The following is a 16,835-nucleotide window of genomic DNA, read 5'->3' as shown; positions in this document are numbered from 1 at the left end:
GGCTAAGTTTATTGAACTCTTTTGCTTGAAGCAAGTTGCAAGATATGACCATGACAGCATTTAGTGCTGCATTAATTTTGATGAGAGCAGTGATTTTTGTGGGAGCTTGGTAGTTTTGGTGGAACAATGGTACAAAATCATGTAGGTATATATGGTAATATAAATTTTTCTCAAAACTGGTTATTCATTATACATGTGCCAGAATTATTTCAAAACTTCAGATTGATTCAAAATTTTTAAATGACTTTCAAGACCCAAGATTACAGATTAATGGTTTGCATAAAGAGGTCCTGAAGATGAACCGTGTGAACAACATATTCCGTTCACATAACAAATTGAATGGATTAATTATATAAATTAGTTATGCATGGATAATTTTGCCTATACTAGAGAGCTAAACTTATTTCAAATCATGACATGCACCTAGAATTTAGGAAAACAGCTATTTTTATGCCTCTTGTTTGGCAAGTGGCTGCCACTTGCATATTTGTATTTCTTGTTTTCAAAACACATGCCTGATCCTGTTTGGGTTTGCTGTTGTACAAGAAATTTGTATTAAAGAATTTAGGCATTTGTAATTTGTAAATTTTCAAAATAGTTTGACTTAATTCCATTGCTCTTTGGACTTGGAAATTATGATGACCTGCAACATCACGAATGCAAAAGCTTCCACTTACATAGCCTTTTGATTTACTTCTTTTGAGTCTGTTCCATGCTGGTAGGTATTGAATTGCAGACTCCAGATGAAATGTCTTCATTGTTACAATGCAATTAAGGTGCCCAAAAAGTTTCCCAAATGTTTTGTTTTCACTAGCTAAATTGCTGATTTGCAAATAACTTAACTTTTTGTATTCCAGGTACGATATACCTCAGTTAAAATGTTCAATTTCAATATTGGTGTACTTGGTCATGTCGATAGTGGCAAGACAACTTTGAGCCGCTGCATCAGCACTACTGCCAGTACTGCTGCCTTTGACAAAAACCCACAATCACAAGTAAGTAAATATGCACATTATTTTCTTGACTGAGACAACAGTATCATAATTCACCTAAAATGATGTTCCTTCATGCAAGTGCAATGTTTCTTAGCCTTATGATTTTTTCAAACATTGCAAGCTCATTTATGTACATGCTGGACATAAAAAATATGATCTTGGTGTATTTGGTGATCAATTGCACTGACATGCCATGTGTTGTTTGTTACCATTAAATTTTTTTTAAAGTATTCAAAAATAAAATCGTTCCATGCACAAAAAAAAATGTGGAAACATTCCATTTTTGTCCATAAATTAAATTCAACAGTTGGAGACTCGGGATAATTCATATTGTGCAGGATTTTAAACAGTCATCTTTGTCAGTGAGATGGATACAAAATATTTATTACTTGTGTGCTTGCAGGAGAGGGGCATCACATTGGACTTGGGTTTCAGCTGCTTTGATTTGCCTGCTCCTCAATCCGTGGCATCTGTCACTTCAAACATACAAATAACTTTAGTAGATTGCCCTGGTCATGCATCACTCATCCGAACAATCATTGCTGGTGCTCAAATCATTGACGCCATGATACTTGTTGTGGATGTCACTAAGGGAATACAAACTCAAACTGCTGAATGTCTTGTCATTGGAGAAATCCTCTGTAGCCATCTTCTTGTAGTCCTCAATAAAGTCGATCTACTCCCTCTCGACAAACGTTCAGCCATGACAGAGAAAATGACCAAAAGAATAAGGATGGCACTTCAGTCCACCAAATTTTCTGATGTCAAGATTGTACCTGTGGCAGCCAAGCCGGGAGGAGGTGTTGAAAACAACAGCCTCGACACAGAACCTGTTGGTATTCAAGACTTGCTTGTGGCTATTCAAGAGATGATATATGTCCCCACACGAAGCAATGCAGGTCCGTTCGTGTTTGCAGTTGATCACTGCTTTGGCATCAGAGGTCAGGGCACTATTATGACGGGCACAGTGCTGCAGGGGGCTGTAGCTATTAACGATAGTATCGAAATTCCCAGTCTTGCCATTTCTAAGAAAGTTAAAAGCATGCAAATGTTTCGAAAGCCGGTAGAAAAAGCCATACAAGGTGATCGGGTAGGAATTTGCGTTACTCAGTTCGACCCCAAACTTCTAGAAAGAGGATTTGCATGTACTCCCGGTTTTATTAAATCGGCATATGCCTTACTTGTGCGCGTGGTAAAGATCCCTTATTATAAGCTAGCAATTGAAACAAAAGCTAAGTTTCATATTAGCGTTGGCAACGAGACTGTGATGTCTAAGATAGTCCTCTTTGGCTCCGAAGTTGAATGTCCTGATGATTCATTTGATTATAACCGTGAATACAAACATCAGGAGGAACTCATGGATGTCAAGGCCATTGAGGCAAGTGAGAACTGCAAACTTCGAGCTCAGTATGCAGTTCTGCATTTGGAGAGACGCGTGCCGGTATTACCAAATTCTTTCATCATTGGATCAAAACTGGACATGGATGCTCACACGAATATGTGTCGATTGGCATTCAAAGGAACAGTGTTGGAAATTTTTTCTGTCAAAGAATATGCAGAAACTCAACTTCCAAACATCAAGGTCTTCAAGAATAAGACTAAAGAAGGGATCGTCGAGAGGCTTAACAACGATTCAGAAGTAATAGTCAGGAATTTGTTCAACAAGGACACTAACTTGCAGCCGTTCATTGGACTCAAAGTGCGCCTGTCTACTGGAGAAGAGGGTGTCATTGACGGACACTTCGGGACGAGCGGTAAAATTAAAGTCTTTATAGCCAAGGGCTTACTACCTGACACCAAAAATACACTACAGGCGCAAAGCAGTGGGAAGAAAAAAGGTAAAAATGCTGGTGAAGCGATGCAGAGTTTAACCTTAGAAGACCGTCAAAATTTAGTGATTAGAGTTAAATTAGATTTTAAAAGGTACCTGTTCTCCGTTGGTAAGAAAATGATTCAGTAATATCATTTTCTGTCTCAATTTTAGATTACTTCACATCATTGTACAATAATTTTGTATATGAAAACAAGTGGAATAAATATATATAGATATAATATATACGTTTTCCCCTAGATTGAACCGAAGGTTGTGCGCTTTACAGTTGCGCTGATGCCCGATATAGGTATATATATTTGTTTTATAGGTATTGCATTGCTCATAGTACAGTTTAATGGACTACATTTCTAGTGCTGGCATCTCTGTGCATATATGTTGGTCAAGCATTATTCGTGTCAACTTGCCTAATTCATATATTTGCTTAACAAACAAATGAAGAATAGCAAATTGCTAACAATAACAAATAAGTTCGTATTATGCTCAACGTTATGGAGTCATTTGTTGAACTATGTAGCCGTTAAATCTCCATTTACACTGAATTTGCGAGTAAAATTTCATAGGTTGGGCAAATTAGCTCGAGCAAATTGGAGGCGTTGTTGTTTGTTATGCTGCATATATATAATGTACATCGGTGTGGGATTAGGTTTAGAAAATTTTGCAATGCTACTTAATAAGGAGAGCTTTACTCAATATTAATCAACATTGGAAGAAGTAGCGTTAAAAAAATTACACCCTTAGTCATTGACAAACGGTTACGTTAATTGTATTTAGCATTGTGCCTTACCATTTTTTAAGGTAAATAATATTTGTTTTCTTGGAATCGTGTATTATAACCTTGTTTCGTTAACCAAGAATGGAGATAGAATATAATAGTTTTGTAAATCTAGAACGCAATATAAATCAAATGAAAAAAGATCATCCTCAATAAGCCATGAAAATCAATAAAATAAATAGAAGAGCCCAATAATTTCGATTACACGTGGTTGTCTTCCCTTCACGATCCGATCTCAGCACCAAGCTTCGAGAGCTGAAAAAACGAACGATCATCAGCCCCAGCACGATAGTTACAATGGGAAAAAAGATTATTGACATGAGTTTTCACAAAATGGTCAGACACTACGAGCATTATTGCGCATACTGTCTAAGCAGCAAATTTTTAAGAATGAAGAAGTTTGAATCAATTGGAGTGATCATAAAAATTTTGCTGAATCAATGAAATCCGCCCATTTCGGAAAATAATTCCAGTGGTTTTGTGATGGAGTGACGATAGCGACTGGAACTCTTGTGCGGGATTAATTTTTAAGAACACCTCTGGTAGTGATGCAATAATAATTTCCTACGTGAGTGATGTAATAATCATTTCCTGCGCGACTGATGTAATAATCATTTCCAGCGCGAGTGATGTAATAATCATTTCCTGCGCGAGTGATGTAATAATCACTTCCTGCGGGAGTGATTTAACAATTATTACCTGCGCGAGGAAGCCCTCAGGGCTGAGCAGCTCGGAACAGCCGTAGACCACGCGACGCGACACAGGCGCGGCTGACGCCTTCCGTCCAGCATAGGCGCGCAGGTTGGCATACTCCGTGTAGCAGCCGCCGCCTACCACAAACACGATGCAGTCCTGCAACATACACATAAATTATTTAGTCTTGCAAACACAAGGAACTATATAGTTATGACTAAATTCAAAAATAAACCAGAATTTAACATATAAACTGACGCACTTGGATAAAAATCTACTTGAATAGTGAAATACGGCAGGCGAAAAAGGACATCTGAATTGTTGAAGTTCAAATCTAAAATAATCAAGAACCTGGAATGGGGTACGTGCGCGGGCGGAGGCACTGTTGGCGTCCTGTGGTCGCAGCAACTTAGGGTCGTGGTAGCAGAAGCTCTTGTCTTCCTCGCACGACCGCAGCTCCATCAGGTTGTCGACTATGCGAGTCACCGGCAGCTTCTACGTACATCCGTCGACAAATTTAAAGCTAGCGAGTTCCCGCATTAATAGAAATTTAGTACCTATCACGGTCCTAGCTTATTCAGACAGTGCTAGCTTCCAGCTATCGCAGCAGTTTGTTTGCAAGTTCACTATCCTCATGTACAATAATATTGATTCACAAATGTATTTTCCAATGCGCACCGTTAGGCCCGGGTCAAATCTCTAAATTGTTGAGTACAATGCAAAGACATTTCAGAAATTGAGCATTCGTTCTTTCATTAGACGTAGACCATCATACCAGACCTGGATCACTATTATCTGCTGAACTAAGTATATAACCGTAACATATTTGCGGCACAATAACCATAACAAATAACAGATGTTATTAGAAATTTGAAGAATTTTTTGTACATTCTAGCTAATATTCTCAAGTCATAGCAGTGCATACGCACAAACAGAACTCCAGTAACGCCTATTCTGGCTGAAGTTTCAGAACAGATTACTTGCAACACACAAACAGAACTTTGGTAACGCATGTTTTAGCTTAATGCGAAGACAGAACTCAAGGCACACGAACAGCACTTGTGAGCCACTTACGTTCTCTTTGAGCACGAAGTTCTTGACGCCCTCCACGACGAGAGCCGAGCCATGGTTGAGGAGCTTCGAGAACATCGACACCGTCTTGGTCACGCCACCTCCATACTCCGGAGACGCGCCGCTACTGAGCTGAAGATAATCTCACTGTTATAAATGAAGGCATTTGAATAATGAAAAATAATAATTGCATAATTTAGAGAAGTCATGGGAATATAAAGTTTTAATTACGTAATTAATTAGGCAAACACATTTATTATTGTTAGAATGCGATTCACCTTCATGATGTTTCGCCATTGCTTCATGTAGTTTACTGGCTTAAGGTCAGCCCCTGCAGCCTGCAAGGCTTCCAGCATCGCTGTCATGTCTGCGTCGCTGCAGCTGTTGTTGCTGCCACTGCCACCTGCATCAAGAAAGCATCAATAGGCATTCGCAAGAAAATACCTCAACACTAAAATGTACTTAAAAATAATAAATCCAGCGTAAAATTTTCGATTTTTTCGTGAATTGTTTGAATAATTTGAAATAATCAAGGTGATGCCGATTCGAAACACTCAATGAGGTCCTGATTGTAAGTTCCACAAGGCAAGAAATAAATTAATATGAAGGACAGAATCAAGAACCTAGATCAAGGAGGCAAGAACGATTTGAACGAGCAAATGCTTACGAAATGATTCAAATAATTAAAAAATAATATATATAGTTTGTTGATAAGACCTCAGTTATTTAGACCTAGACAAACATAAATTAGGGTAAGATGCATTATCTATCTATAAAATAGAGTACCCGGGGCATTAGAGTGGCTGGTATTGCTGCTGCAGAGGTAGTGGATAAGGAAAAGACGTAGTTTGTCGGAAGCAGAACCGCATCCGTCTTCTGCGAGCAGCTGAAACAAAATAAAGTCATGTTTAAAAGAATCACAGAAATGCAACACTTTAGCACAAGATATGACATTTTCAGTAAATAAACGATTTTGAATGTTATATTAGGGATTCTAAGTTCACATTTGAAGTATGAGTCCTCTTACATCAGTCAATGGCTTATCCAGAGTAGCTCGAGCCATGATCTTTTCTTCGGCCTCGAAGAAAACGTCCAATTTACGCTTCTTGATGTGATCCAAGAGACCTGTAGGAATGTTCATTTTTTATTTCAATAAATTCTTGGTAATATCAACACACAAATTTCCCATTGTAAACAATTATCACTGGAATAAACCGTACATGAAAACATTAATAATTTCCAACAAATTAATGTCTAACCGAATCCTTAGCTAACTAAACTAGGATTGCTCCAAAAGAATATTTAACAAACTTAAAACCAGGTTTGTTGCTTAAACAGCCTGAACCCCAGCTCTATCGATTTTTTTTTCAGAACGCATGACTATACTTATTTAATGGTCAGCATTTTCAGCGTAGTAAGGTGTGAAACCAACCTCGAAACTAAGCTCAAACACTCAGCTCTCTCATTTCATCGTGTAACCAATCAGTGGAATTGAAAATATCATCACTCAACGTCAACGGGCCTACGACGATGTTCATATATATGTATAGCAACAAAGAACCCATACGGTGCTCATATCATTATAACGAACCAATGGTGATGCGCATGTCATTAAAACGAATCCATTTCAATGCACATGTCATTTTAACGAACGAATGGCGATGAACATATAAGAACGAACTAACGGTGATGCTCATTTCACAACAAACCCATGGCGATGCTCATATGCTTGTCTATGTTATCCTTCTTCCTGAGGAGGTCGGGCAAGCTGGTGATGGCCGAGGTGAGCTTTGCAGTGTTGTCCGCCAGCAGCAGGTCGACGGCGTCGTCGGCAGTCTCGGGCAGGTCGCTCTTAAGGCCCTTGATGCGGCCCTCGGCAGCCTTGTAGTCCTCCAGCTCCTGCTCAACCGCCGCCGCCACGTTTGGGAACGGACTTCCTGCAACATTTCACTCAGTCACTATGCACTTTTTCATCACTATGTTTATCTCTCATTAATCAACAACTCTCGATGAAAGATATCTTCCTCCGATATATATAATCACTTTTATGAACTTAATAACTCATTAAAACCACTCAGATCTCAACATTTTGACACAATATTTATGCGTGATACTGTCTGACTGTCTGCACGTTTGAAAACAATTATAATTACTTCTAAGGTGATTTGAATGCCAGAATAATCTACAATTAGAGCATTTAGAAGTTTACTCAACATTTAAAGTTACGTGTATCACTGACCTTTGTGAGTGTTCCAGAATGCATCGTCAGATCCCAGGTCATACTCCTTGCTGCCTCCATGCTTCGGTTTGGCGCCCTGGAGGCAAGTGGATATAAAAAAATATAACTCAGTACTCACTGCAGTGAGTGACAGGGAGCGCATTTTATCGTCGACGAAAACGTAAAGTCACGGACGGACAGACAGACGGACGGACATGGCGAGCCCAAAAGCGCCTTTTTTTTCCATAAATCAGAAAATGCGCTACAACCCCGCCGGATAGAGGACAGAGAACTGATGGATAATATTCTAACCTAAGTTTAAATAATTTAGGTGACAAAATCGTACCATTTGTTCACACGAATTTTTAAAAGCATTTGCACTATTGTGTCCTAATCTTTGGCTATTTTTAAATTTTATTTTCGCTGTTACCGGTACGTCAAAAAATAATAAAAAAGATCGATTAACAATCAGTGTTATGCCACAACCGGGACATGAAAATCAACATTTGGAGGTGATTTGCTCCAGGTATGATAAAAAAATATAACTCAGTACTCACTGCAGTGAGTGACAGAGAGCGCATTTTCTCGTCGGCAAAAACTTGAGGTCACGGACGGACGGACAGACAGACGGACATGGCGAGCACAATAGTGTATTTTTTTCCATAAATAAGAAAATGCACTAAAAATGGAATCGTTAAAATTAATGCACACACTTATTTTCCCCAGGTACGGCCAAGTAAGAAGTTTAGTTAGAGCATAGAACTTCCTAAGGCAAGAACATTAATATGATATTGCATAGCTTGCCTAGAGTGCGAGAAATAAACGAGGCACAATGAATATTCTAAAGGGCAAAGGACTCTGCAAAAAAATAAGTCATGGAATAATTCAAGTAGTATGCAACGACAATGATAGAATGCAGAATCCTAACGAGCATGTCTGGCGAGCGTAATATTTTATGAGATGTTGAAAGACTAGTAAAAACACAATAGGAGACGCACAGAAACTATCATTGCAAACTATCATTGACCGCAGAAATACATTTAATGATTCACAAAATGTTAAAACTGGGAAACAGCAAGGAAAATGTAATTTATCATGTCATGACGAAGCTTGCCTGTCGTGCATGTTGCTCAGTAAGTTGCAACGAGACTCTGTTGAGAGACAGCGCGAGGAGGTCGTGACACAGAGCCTGGTACGTCCACGGGTGGTGCAGCGGCGTCGCCAAATCCATCGTCCTGTCCACCAGCACCAGCAGCGGTCGGTGGAAACTAGAAGCAAATGCGCTTTAGCTATGGAAATTTAAAAGAAAATCATTTGGAGTTCCTAACAAGAAGTTAAGGAAATTAGATATTTATATCCATTATCCCATAAAAACAGCAGGAACAGATTGCAGTGAAACAAATCGTCTAATGATTGCAGATCAATAAAAATAGTAGGTTTAATTTTATTATAGCTCAGCCATGGGCCTTCCGTAAATACCATGATAGAAAAAAGAACCGGAAAGAATGCGAATTGATGATATCTCACGTTTCACATTGAATAACATACAATTTACATGAGCTATCCCTATGCCAGGCATCAAGGAAAATAATTGGCACTATGAATTTTTCTTTCAGCAGCTAAAAACCAGAAAATCACTTGAGGTGCCCTGCTTGGAATCCCTGCGAAGGCACGGCATTGAAGAAAGTGTTGCGGGTGTCTTTTAGACTGTCACGCAACTTCCGGTCCAGCCGCTCTGCCACCATCTGTGCTGCGTTGTTGCGCTGTGACCTGATAATTGGAACCTGACCTGCGAGCAGGAAAATATTAATTAACAACGATGCATTTCATAAAGTATGTACAGAGCAAAGAGCAGTGTCTCGAGCTTGTGGAAAATAACAGTGGAAACGTAGAAAATAATACAATGTAGTCTGCATATACCTAGCATACAGCACAGTGTGGTATGCACGTAGCAAACAACACAATAAAGAATGCTCGTATCAAACAATACAGTGCGGAATTCATGTGGCAAAAAGAAAACGACGTGTGGGATGGACGTAGCAAATGCTATATTGATAAAGGAACATGTCTCGCCTGAGTGCATTGAGATAATTATAATCAAACAGTAACACAATCTATGTTTAGCCAAACTATAATAAATTATCAATTGATTGATATGCATGCTAATAGGGATCAAAATGAAGGCTTGGAAAAATTGAACATAACTGGCATCAATGTGAACTAAAAAATAAGATACTTTACACAACTATTACCTTATATTAAAATCTAAAGCTACAAAAATGTAATCTTAAATAATGGATGAAATCTAGACGAAATGGAAATGAGGTTATCATTGCTTACCCAGATTGACAAATACAGAGAAGAGTCCATCCACAATTGCATCAATGATGAGCTCAATGTCAGCGTCCTGGACGTCGCGCCTGTGCAGGGCTGCGGAGTTAAATGTATAATTAAACAATTAGTAAGAGTGAAAGCTTGAAGTTGTGAAATCCGAGAAATTATTGTGATAAATTGTGCACATTTAGTATAGGATTGAGAACTCACACACAAAAACAGAATATACATGAGCTGTCAAATTAAGCATATTAATGCATATATACGGCTAAACTAACAGTAGCTTATCCTTGCTAAATAAGGGAACAAGTTTCAGTCCAATAAAAAGCTATATATATATATAGTATGGGCATAACTTACAATAGAAAGATATTGCTTCTGATCCTTGGTGTTTCAGAGTAAACATGTCTTCTTCAAGTGAGATGAAATTTATGAATTGATCATAAACCTGAAAAAAATTGACTATGTTCATTACATGCAAAAATGTTTCTGATTATTTCATAGTATGAATTTGTACTGAATTCATCAGGACTATTTAAATTAACAAATGAAAATAATTTTAACTTTTAATTTTTACAGAAACTCTTTTGGCCCATAAGCTGAGGAATAATCTATGCTAACTATTGCAAAATCATCAACATTTTGTGGCATTTACCACAACCGGGATTTTATCAAACTAAGATAACAAAAAGCAATATCTACCCTCAAAATATAATGGATTGATAATGTTTGTCAACTATTAACATGGCTCAGAATAGCAGTTCTTTGTAATACAATATCTCATTGGTGTAGAACACACTTTCTTTATATCAGCCTGTACTCCAGCAAGGAGAGCAGCCTGGGCAAGATCCTCCATCTTGTGCCTGCTGATGGGAGTGCTGAAGTTCAAGTAGTAGGTAGTATAGAGCCCTGCAGCAAGATCCTGGGATATGCGTATTAAGTTCTCTTCCGTGGCCTGGCAGAAGTAAATTGCAGGAACATCAGGAACTTCTCCTCTTTCACTATGCAGTAAGCTGAAAATTGATAAAGAACAAATGAGATATGTTGATATTTATTTTTTGCTTAGTTATTTCAACAAAACATTCTTCAAATTACTAATAAATTCCAGACATTACTCAATAGAAATGAAATTCATTAAGTGAAGTTGGGTTAAAGATTCTTGGAACTTACACCTAATTAGGAAGCACAGGGAATTCTGACAATTGAATATTCAATGGGATAATGCATTTGTAACCTCAATTTGAAAATGATTGAACACTAACAGAATATAGGTACCGTATATATAATACCTCACCAAACAAAATAGTCGAGCAAGGAAAAAAATAAAAATGTATAAATTTGATACATAACTAAATTTGTAAAATTGATTCAATCTATATAGGACTTCTGTGCACAAACATATGCACCCACAAGAAATTGGTCTGTTAAAGTGAGGACTGTGAATTCTGAGAGCAATATAACACAAATATGACAGAAATGCATATTTATATTTACCTGAGAAAACAATATAAATACTGAATACCACCAATGAAAAATTTTATAATAATTTTATTGCTTGAACAGGAGGAACTCACAGATGCAATGTGACACCCAACTGTCTGAGTTGTTTGACAGAGATGAGAGGTGCAATGATGTCTTGTCCATGGCGGTCATATATCAAGACAGAGAAGACAGTTTCATTGCTATTGGCAGAGTTGCTGTTCAACTGGATCATGTTGTGAAGAGAAGCTGAAAAAAAAGCTTTTGAGTACCTACACAGATTATAGTGAAACCATTTCAACATTAACAATGAGTAAAAATTGTAGAATTTGTGGAAATCAAAATAAATTGTAGAATTTCTTATGATTAACAAGTATGTAAATTAATATGACAAGTAAAAAAAAATAAATGAATAATTGAATAGCATTGCACATTCTTATATTGTTATATTTTACAGATGTTTTTGTCTCTCACCAAGCTGCTTCTCTCGAAGTGTTGCCACCATTTTTCAGCAAAGATCTGCCAGCAATATGACAAGAAGTTTACATTCACTGATGTCTTGAATTGAAAATAATGCAATTTATTCTGATAAAAATTATCCTTAATTATAATCTCAAGGCTAGGTAATCTTTAAATGTCAGGTTAAGTATTCTTTAAAAATTATCTCTGATTTTCATCAACGAGCTACTGTTAAGAGGATTTATTAAAGCTTTTACCTACGGATGCTAGATAGAATTATTTGGAGAGACAACAGCCCCTCAACTATCTCAATACTTCAGTGGCCTACATTACTAGAAGTAAAAGCAATGTGAGTTAACACGTTTCCTGCGATGTGACCCACCGGTGGGTCACCACTGTGTTACGTGTACGGCGACGGCCAATATCGATGCTATTCTCCTGTTGCGACGGTGGTATATATACAATAACTTCAGTTGCATCTGAGATAGCTCGGAGTGAGGTTGTCAGAGTTTTGTTCTCATATGTTACAGCTTGATTAGGTAAGAAAAACAGTGACCCACGGGTGGGTCCCATCGCATCTGAAGATAATGTTTTTCTTGTAATGCGATGGGACCCACTAACAATGGAAAGAAGACTGGGACCCACCGGTGGGTCACATCGCAGGTGTCGTGCATAGCAGCAAAAGAGCCGTCGCAGGAAACGTGTTAAGTACAGTATAGTATTCAAATTGGACAATTCAGCAGTAGCCACCCATCATGGTAGCATTCTCAATGTCTTCTAAATCACATAAATGAGAGGCGCAGTGGCCAAAAATAGGAGCATGCTTGCTCCAATAGGGGCGGAATGGCCGCGCAAGCCAATACAAGCGGGCCAGCAGCAGAGTGCTTGTCCAGGTCCAACAAGAGCAAGACAGGCTGGACAAGAGCATTAGAGCACTCCAGCACCCAAATAACTCCTTTTTTCTTAACAAATAAGTGCCACATTCTCAACAAATAAGTGCCACATTCTCAACAAATAGCACTGTTAGAGGGCCTTCATTTTGAAGTCCCCCACTGCTCCTCAAGTGAGTACCTAGCACTGGAGCGCCCAGGCAGCCCTAGTGGATCTAAATGACCAGTATAAAATTTCACCAAGCAACCCATGAATGAGACAAAAATTTTAATGATTTTAAATAATTTACCCATTTTCATTTCAATTTCATCTGTAAAAAATAAGAAAAAGCAGTACATTTTGTACCTGCCTTTCTGAAAAATTACCAAAAAAACAATACATTCTCTGTGATTTTAGAAAATTTTTGATCAATATTCCAGATCGGTTTTGGTCTAGTTCCAGCTGCAGTTACCAGTTAGGCCATAGACAATTCCAGATTGGGTTTTGTGGTCCAACTCCAGGGTGCAGAGGGTGGATGCAGCGTCGCCAATATATGGGTTTTCAAGCTCTAAGCGTCGCCGGGTAATTTTAAGATGTGTTGCCGGGTAATTTTTAATGAAAAGCCATTTATGCTGAGTAATGAAAAACTATTTACAAGCCACAAACTTATTTACAAGGTTGCATGAACATGTTACCCCAAATAACTAATTTTACCCTAAAAACAGTCTGATTGTACAGCAAGTGTCAACTGAACATGTGATAATTCAGTCTGACCACTCTAATGTGACCGCAACTACATAATCATAAACTTGATGTTTACATTTTTTTGGCAGGAACTCATTGCAACTGATTTCCATACAAGCTTCACTGCATCCTGATCCATCCAACATACCAGAAACCTTAATTTTTTTTAAATAGTTGGCCAAAGACTGACAAATGTATTAAATGCAAGAATTTCATTCTAAATGTGTCGGCAAGATCTTCAGAAGGTGTAAATTTTGCTACTGAAGCATCACCAAAGATCTTGCAATATTCATCCACTCTCTGCACAGTGGGTCCAACCGTCCAAGTTGTCCAACTGCACTTATATCAACAATTAAATAGGTAGGAGATAGTTTATCAAACACTAAAAGCTCTAGTTACAGCTCAAAAAGGTACATATAAAAATAATCCATACCTGCTCACAACTTCTGGAGTTTTAGCCTCTTACTAATTGTAATTTGTAATTGCTTTGGGATTGGGAATCCAAAAATTAAACAATGCCTATTAAATTAATAAAAGGTCAACAATTTGGAATATTGTATGAAATTCTAGTAAAATTATAAGCAAAAATAAACATTCCACAGTTAAGGGAGCATGTAAATCAGACAGTTAACAGATGTCAGTTATGAGTTAAGCTTAAGTTAAGGGGAGCATGTACATTAAAAATAAAAAATTTAGACTTTTCTGGTCCTAAAGTTCATTTGAAGGTCCAAGAACTGCACAAGTGATGTATTGTGAGTGATGTCCAAGAAGTGTGCATCAGTTTGTCAAAGAAAGAAAACAAAAACGTAGAAAAATATTGAGCAAACTGCAAAGGCCAAAGCAGACTGTGAGACTGACATTGTGACAAATCTTCAATGAACTTGAAAGTTGAATGAAGAAAGACAGTTGAGTTTATGAAGGAACAAGCTAAAAGATTAAATTTGTTCGGAGTAGAAATGAAACTTTAACTGACAATAATTCACCGCTTACTTAAGAGAACGCAATTTACACACGCGTTTTCGTGCTGAACCGTGAACGCAACTTTCTCCTTACATCGGGTTTAGGATCAGGAAGAGTAAGGTAAACGTCATCTGTAAACAAATGTTCCGTTTCTGCCACCACGGAAAGAAAAACACATTTATTACAGTTACCGAAATGCGGATTAAAAGTTATGCGCCGATTGTAAATTGATCATTACCCTAAATTTTCACTGAGTATGAGCTCAAATTTATATCAACGTTAAATGAAAATTTCATGAAATAATATTATTATCAATCAACATATTCCTAAAAATTTAGTTTGCTTGTCAAAAGAATATATTTCTGCGCCACTGATTAGAAAACTCTCTTAATTTGCGCAGCATGCTACATGAATATGCATCACTTGTGGTAGCTCGGAGGAACCGCACGTGGGAAGTAGGGCGGAGTTCAGTTGGGGACGTCAAGAACTTTGGTTTGGGGTCGTGTAAGAGCAGTGGCAGGTGTGACAGTGTGCGGCTATGAGGTGAACAATTATTGTAGTTCATTCAAGTACTTTATTGACTGACTCAACAATATTTTTATCGTTAATTTGTTGTTTTCTCAAAACGTATTCTAGATTTCCGTGAGACATGTTCGAAAACTTAAAGTTATAGGAGATTTTGAGTTTTGACTAATATTTTTTTAGCCAGAAAAACATCGTATAAAATAGTATAATACTGCGTATGAAATAATGACGTGCCTAGATGCTTAAGGCAAAACAAAATTATAATGTACCCAAATTGTCTTAAGTGTTTTTTTAACATTAATAAAACTGGCCGGCATTTTCTCAGCCATCAAAAGATTAAAAGTTTCGATCGGCTGTTTGTACTTCATCAGACAGGGAATTATTCATTCACGAGCTTCATATGAAACCTAATTTAACAACAAATTCTCGCTGAATGTGATTTTCTTAACATTGCTCTTCTGGTAACATGTGGTCATTGGACTCCCAATAAACTTGCATCTTCTCGAGCAACAAAAAATTCTACACACGAAAAAGAGTTGCTTTCTTATAATGTGTAGTTTGGTGTTCGTCAAGAAAATATTCAATACCGCAGTGAAAATGTGGTAAAAAGCATATTGATTTTTAAATATGTGTATATGGATTGATTTCATGTTCCGATTGTTAATTAAATTAAACAAGAAACAAAGCACAAGGTGAGAGTTTTAAGGATGAAAAACTAACTCGATCTGCTTGCGACATGCGTCGATCATCAACGACAGTGAAGGTGAGTAGGTACAAAATTTATATTTCCCATTTGGATGTGTATATATTATTTTACTAATTTATGAATAAATGTTTGTAAAATATTTAACCAATCTCTGTCCACCATTTTTGGCAAACTTAGAGGAAGTTTTCAAGATTGTGCGCATATGATTTGCAAGTAAGTATTCGTTGATAATTATCGTGAAAAGAAAAGAGGGCAGATTGCTTGGATAATAAAGTTCATATGGATACAAAGATGGTTTCAATCCAGCCAAATTTCTTGAAGCGAAACTCAGGATTATCTTCAGTATCAGAATGAATTTGGAATTCCTAATAGTTGGATCTTATTATTTAGCTTGCAAGATTATTGCTTGGATTTGCTTTATTTATTTAACAGCACCATCTAGCTTCACACTTGGTCAGTGAGCATCAACAGACGAAATCGCTTGCGCAGATCCATGTTAAATCTAAATGTTTTTTATATTCAGCCTAATCATCTAAATATAATTTCTCCTCTTGAAACGCTCGAGCGTATGGTTCATGTTTTCAAGATCAGAACACAATATTCATATGTGTTTCGGAGTTACTTGAAGTCCAAAGTTATCACTTCATCGATGTAGTTTGAAAATGTACACTACAGTCATATATGTGGGCCAACGGATTTCTTGCGTTTATAAAGTTCTCGGATGATAACGCCCGTTGCTTGTATTCTCTTTCTTCCCATATCAGAATCAATGTGTTCCTTAATGGAAACTTATGCTATGATGCATTGTTGCAATACCTTGACAAGATCAGCAATGATTCACATCGTTCGTAAGGGATGGCATGAGAATAAGACATAGAGGGGTGCCAACTTGGCTCACCTCCAGCACCTGCACGGAGCTGCAGCTTGCAGCAGCAACTGCACCCTGCAGCAGCTGGAGATGTGGCGCAGCAGACAGCTCTTAAATCATCATAATTGTTTCAATTTTTATTATTTTTGTTAAATGCAACAACATTGCTTAACAATTAGTGTTAAACTACTCCTGAGACATCGCCGTATCCATTATATTATCAGTAGCAATCAGCGGAACTATCTTTCGGTTCATCCAAAATTTTTTGATACCAGAGTCGAAAATTTCTAGTGAAAATTGTCCTCTT

General features: G+C 37.5%; 2 protein-coding genes across 5 annotated transcripts; one reads left to right on the top strand and one right to left on the bottom strand.

The window, feature by feature from the left end:
• The first annotated feature begins 829 nt into the window (after positions 1 to 829).
• On the top strand, positions 830 to 3,645 carry LOC108682391 (selenocysteine-specific elongation factor-like). Its single transcript, XM_018171551.2, has 2 exons — positions 830 to 995; positions 1,399 to 3,645. The coding sequence occupies exons 1-2, from the start codon at positions 879 to 881 to the stop codon at positions 2,953 to 2,955; spliced, it is 1,674 nt and encodes a 557-aa protein (XP_018027040.1). The 5' UTR covers positions 830 to 878; the 3' UTR covers positions 2,956 to 3,645.
• LOC108682389 (sec1 family domain-containing protein 1) lies at positions 3,227 to 14,541 on the bottom strand. 4 transcript variants are annotated; one of them, XM_047884845.1, is made up of 17 exons: positions 14,523 to 14,541; positions 11,871 to 11,915; positions 11,492 to 11,645; positions 10,717 to 10,930; positions 10,278 to 10,365; positions 9,924 to 10,013; positions 9,222 to 9,372; positions 8,698 to 8,851; positions 7,605 to 7,680; positions 7,075 to 7,302; positions 6,393 to 6,490; positions 6,152 to 6,251; positions 5,644 to 5,768; positions 5,369 to 5,497; positions 4,646 to 4,789; positions 4,301 to 4,453; positions 3,227 to 3,856 (listed from the first exon to the last, which is right to left on the bottom strand). In XM_047884845.1, exons 2-17 carry the CDS (start codon positions 11,899 to 11,901, stop codon positions 3,824 to 3,826), a joined length of 1,968 nt encoding a protein of 655 aa, XP_047740801.1. In that variant the 5' UTR covers positions 11,902 to 11,915; positions 14,523 to 14,541; the 3' UTR covers positions 3,227 to 3,823. The 4 variants fall into 4 exon arrangements, with proteins under 4 accessions (XP_047740801.1, XP_018027039.1, XP_018027038.1 ...); XM_018171550.2 differs by lacking the exon at positions 14,523 to 14,541 and adding an exon at positions 14,460 to 14,520; XM_018171549.2 differs by lacking the exon at positions 14,523 to 14,541 and adding an exon at positions 13,903 to 14,384.
• Positions 14,542 to 16,835: the final 2,294 nt, after the last annotated feature.

Source organism: Hyalella azteca, unplaced genomic scaffold (assembly GCF_000764305.2).
Source record: "Hyalella azteca isolate HAZT.00-mixed unplaced genomic scaffold, Hazt_2.0.2 contig16293, whole genome shotgun sequence".
NCBI classification, from domain to species: domain Eukaryota; kingdom Metazoa; phylum Arthropoda; class Malacostraca; order Amphipoda; family Hyalellidae; genus Hyalella; species Hyalella azteca.
Note: the sequence above shows the minus strand (reverse complement) of the source record. Positions and strands in the feature narration are given on the sequence as shown.

Coding starts and splice junctions, on each gene's coding strand:
- LOC108682391 (XM_018171551.2), top strand. CDS start 879: ATGTTCAATTTCAATATTGGTGTACTTGGTCATGTCGATAGTGGCAAG. Junction 996..1,398: donor ACAAAAACCCACAATCACAA/GTAAGTAAATAT, acceptor GTGTGCTTGCAG/GAGAGGGGCATCACATTGGA.
- LOC108682389 (XM_047884845.1), bottom strand. CDS start 11,901: ATGGTGGCAACACTTCGAGAGAAGCAGCTTG. Junction 10,366..10,716: donor TACAGGCTGATATAAAGAAA/GTGTGTTCTACA, acceptor AATTTTTTTCAG/GTTTATGATCAATTCATAAA. Junction 5,498..5,643: donor AATGGCGAAACATCATGAAG/GTGAATCGCATT, acceptor GATTATCTTCAG/CTCAGTAGCGGCGCGTCTCC.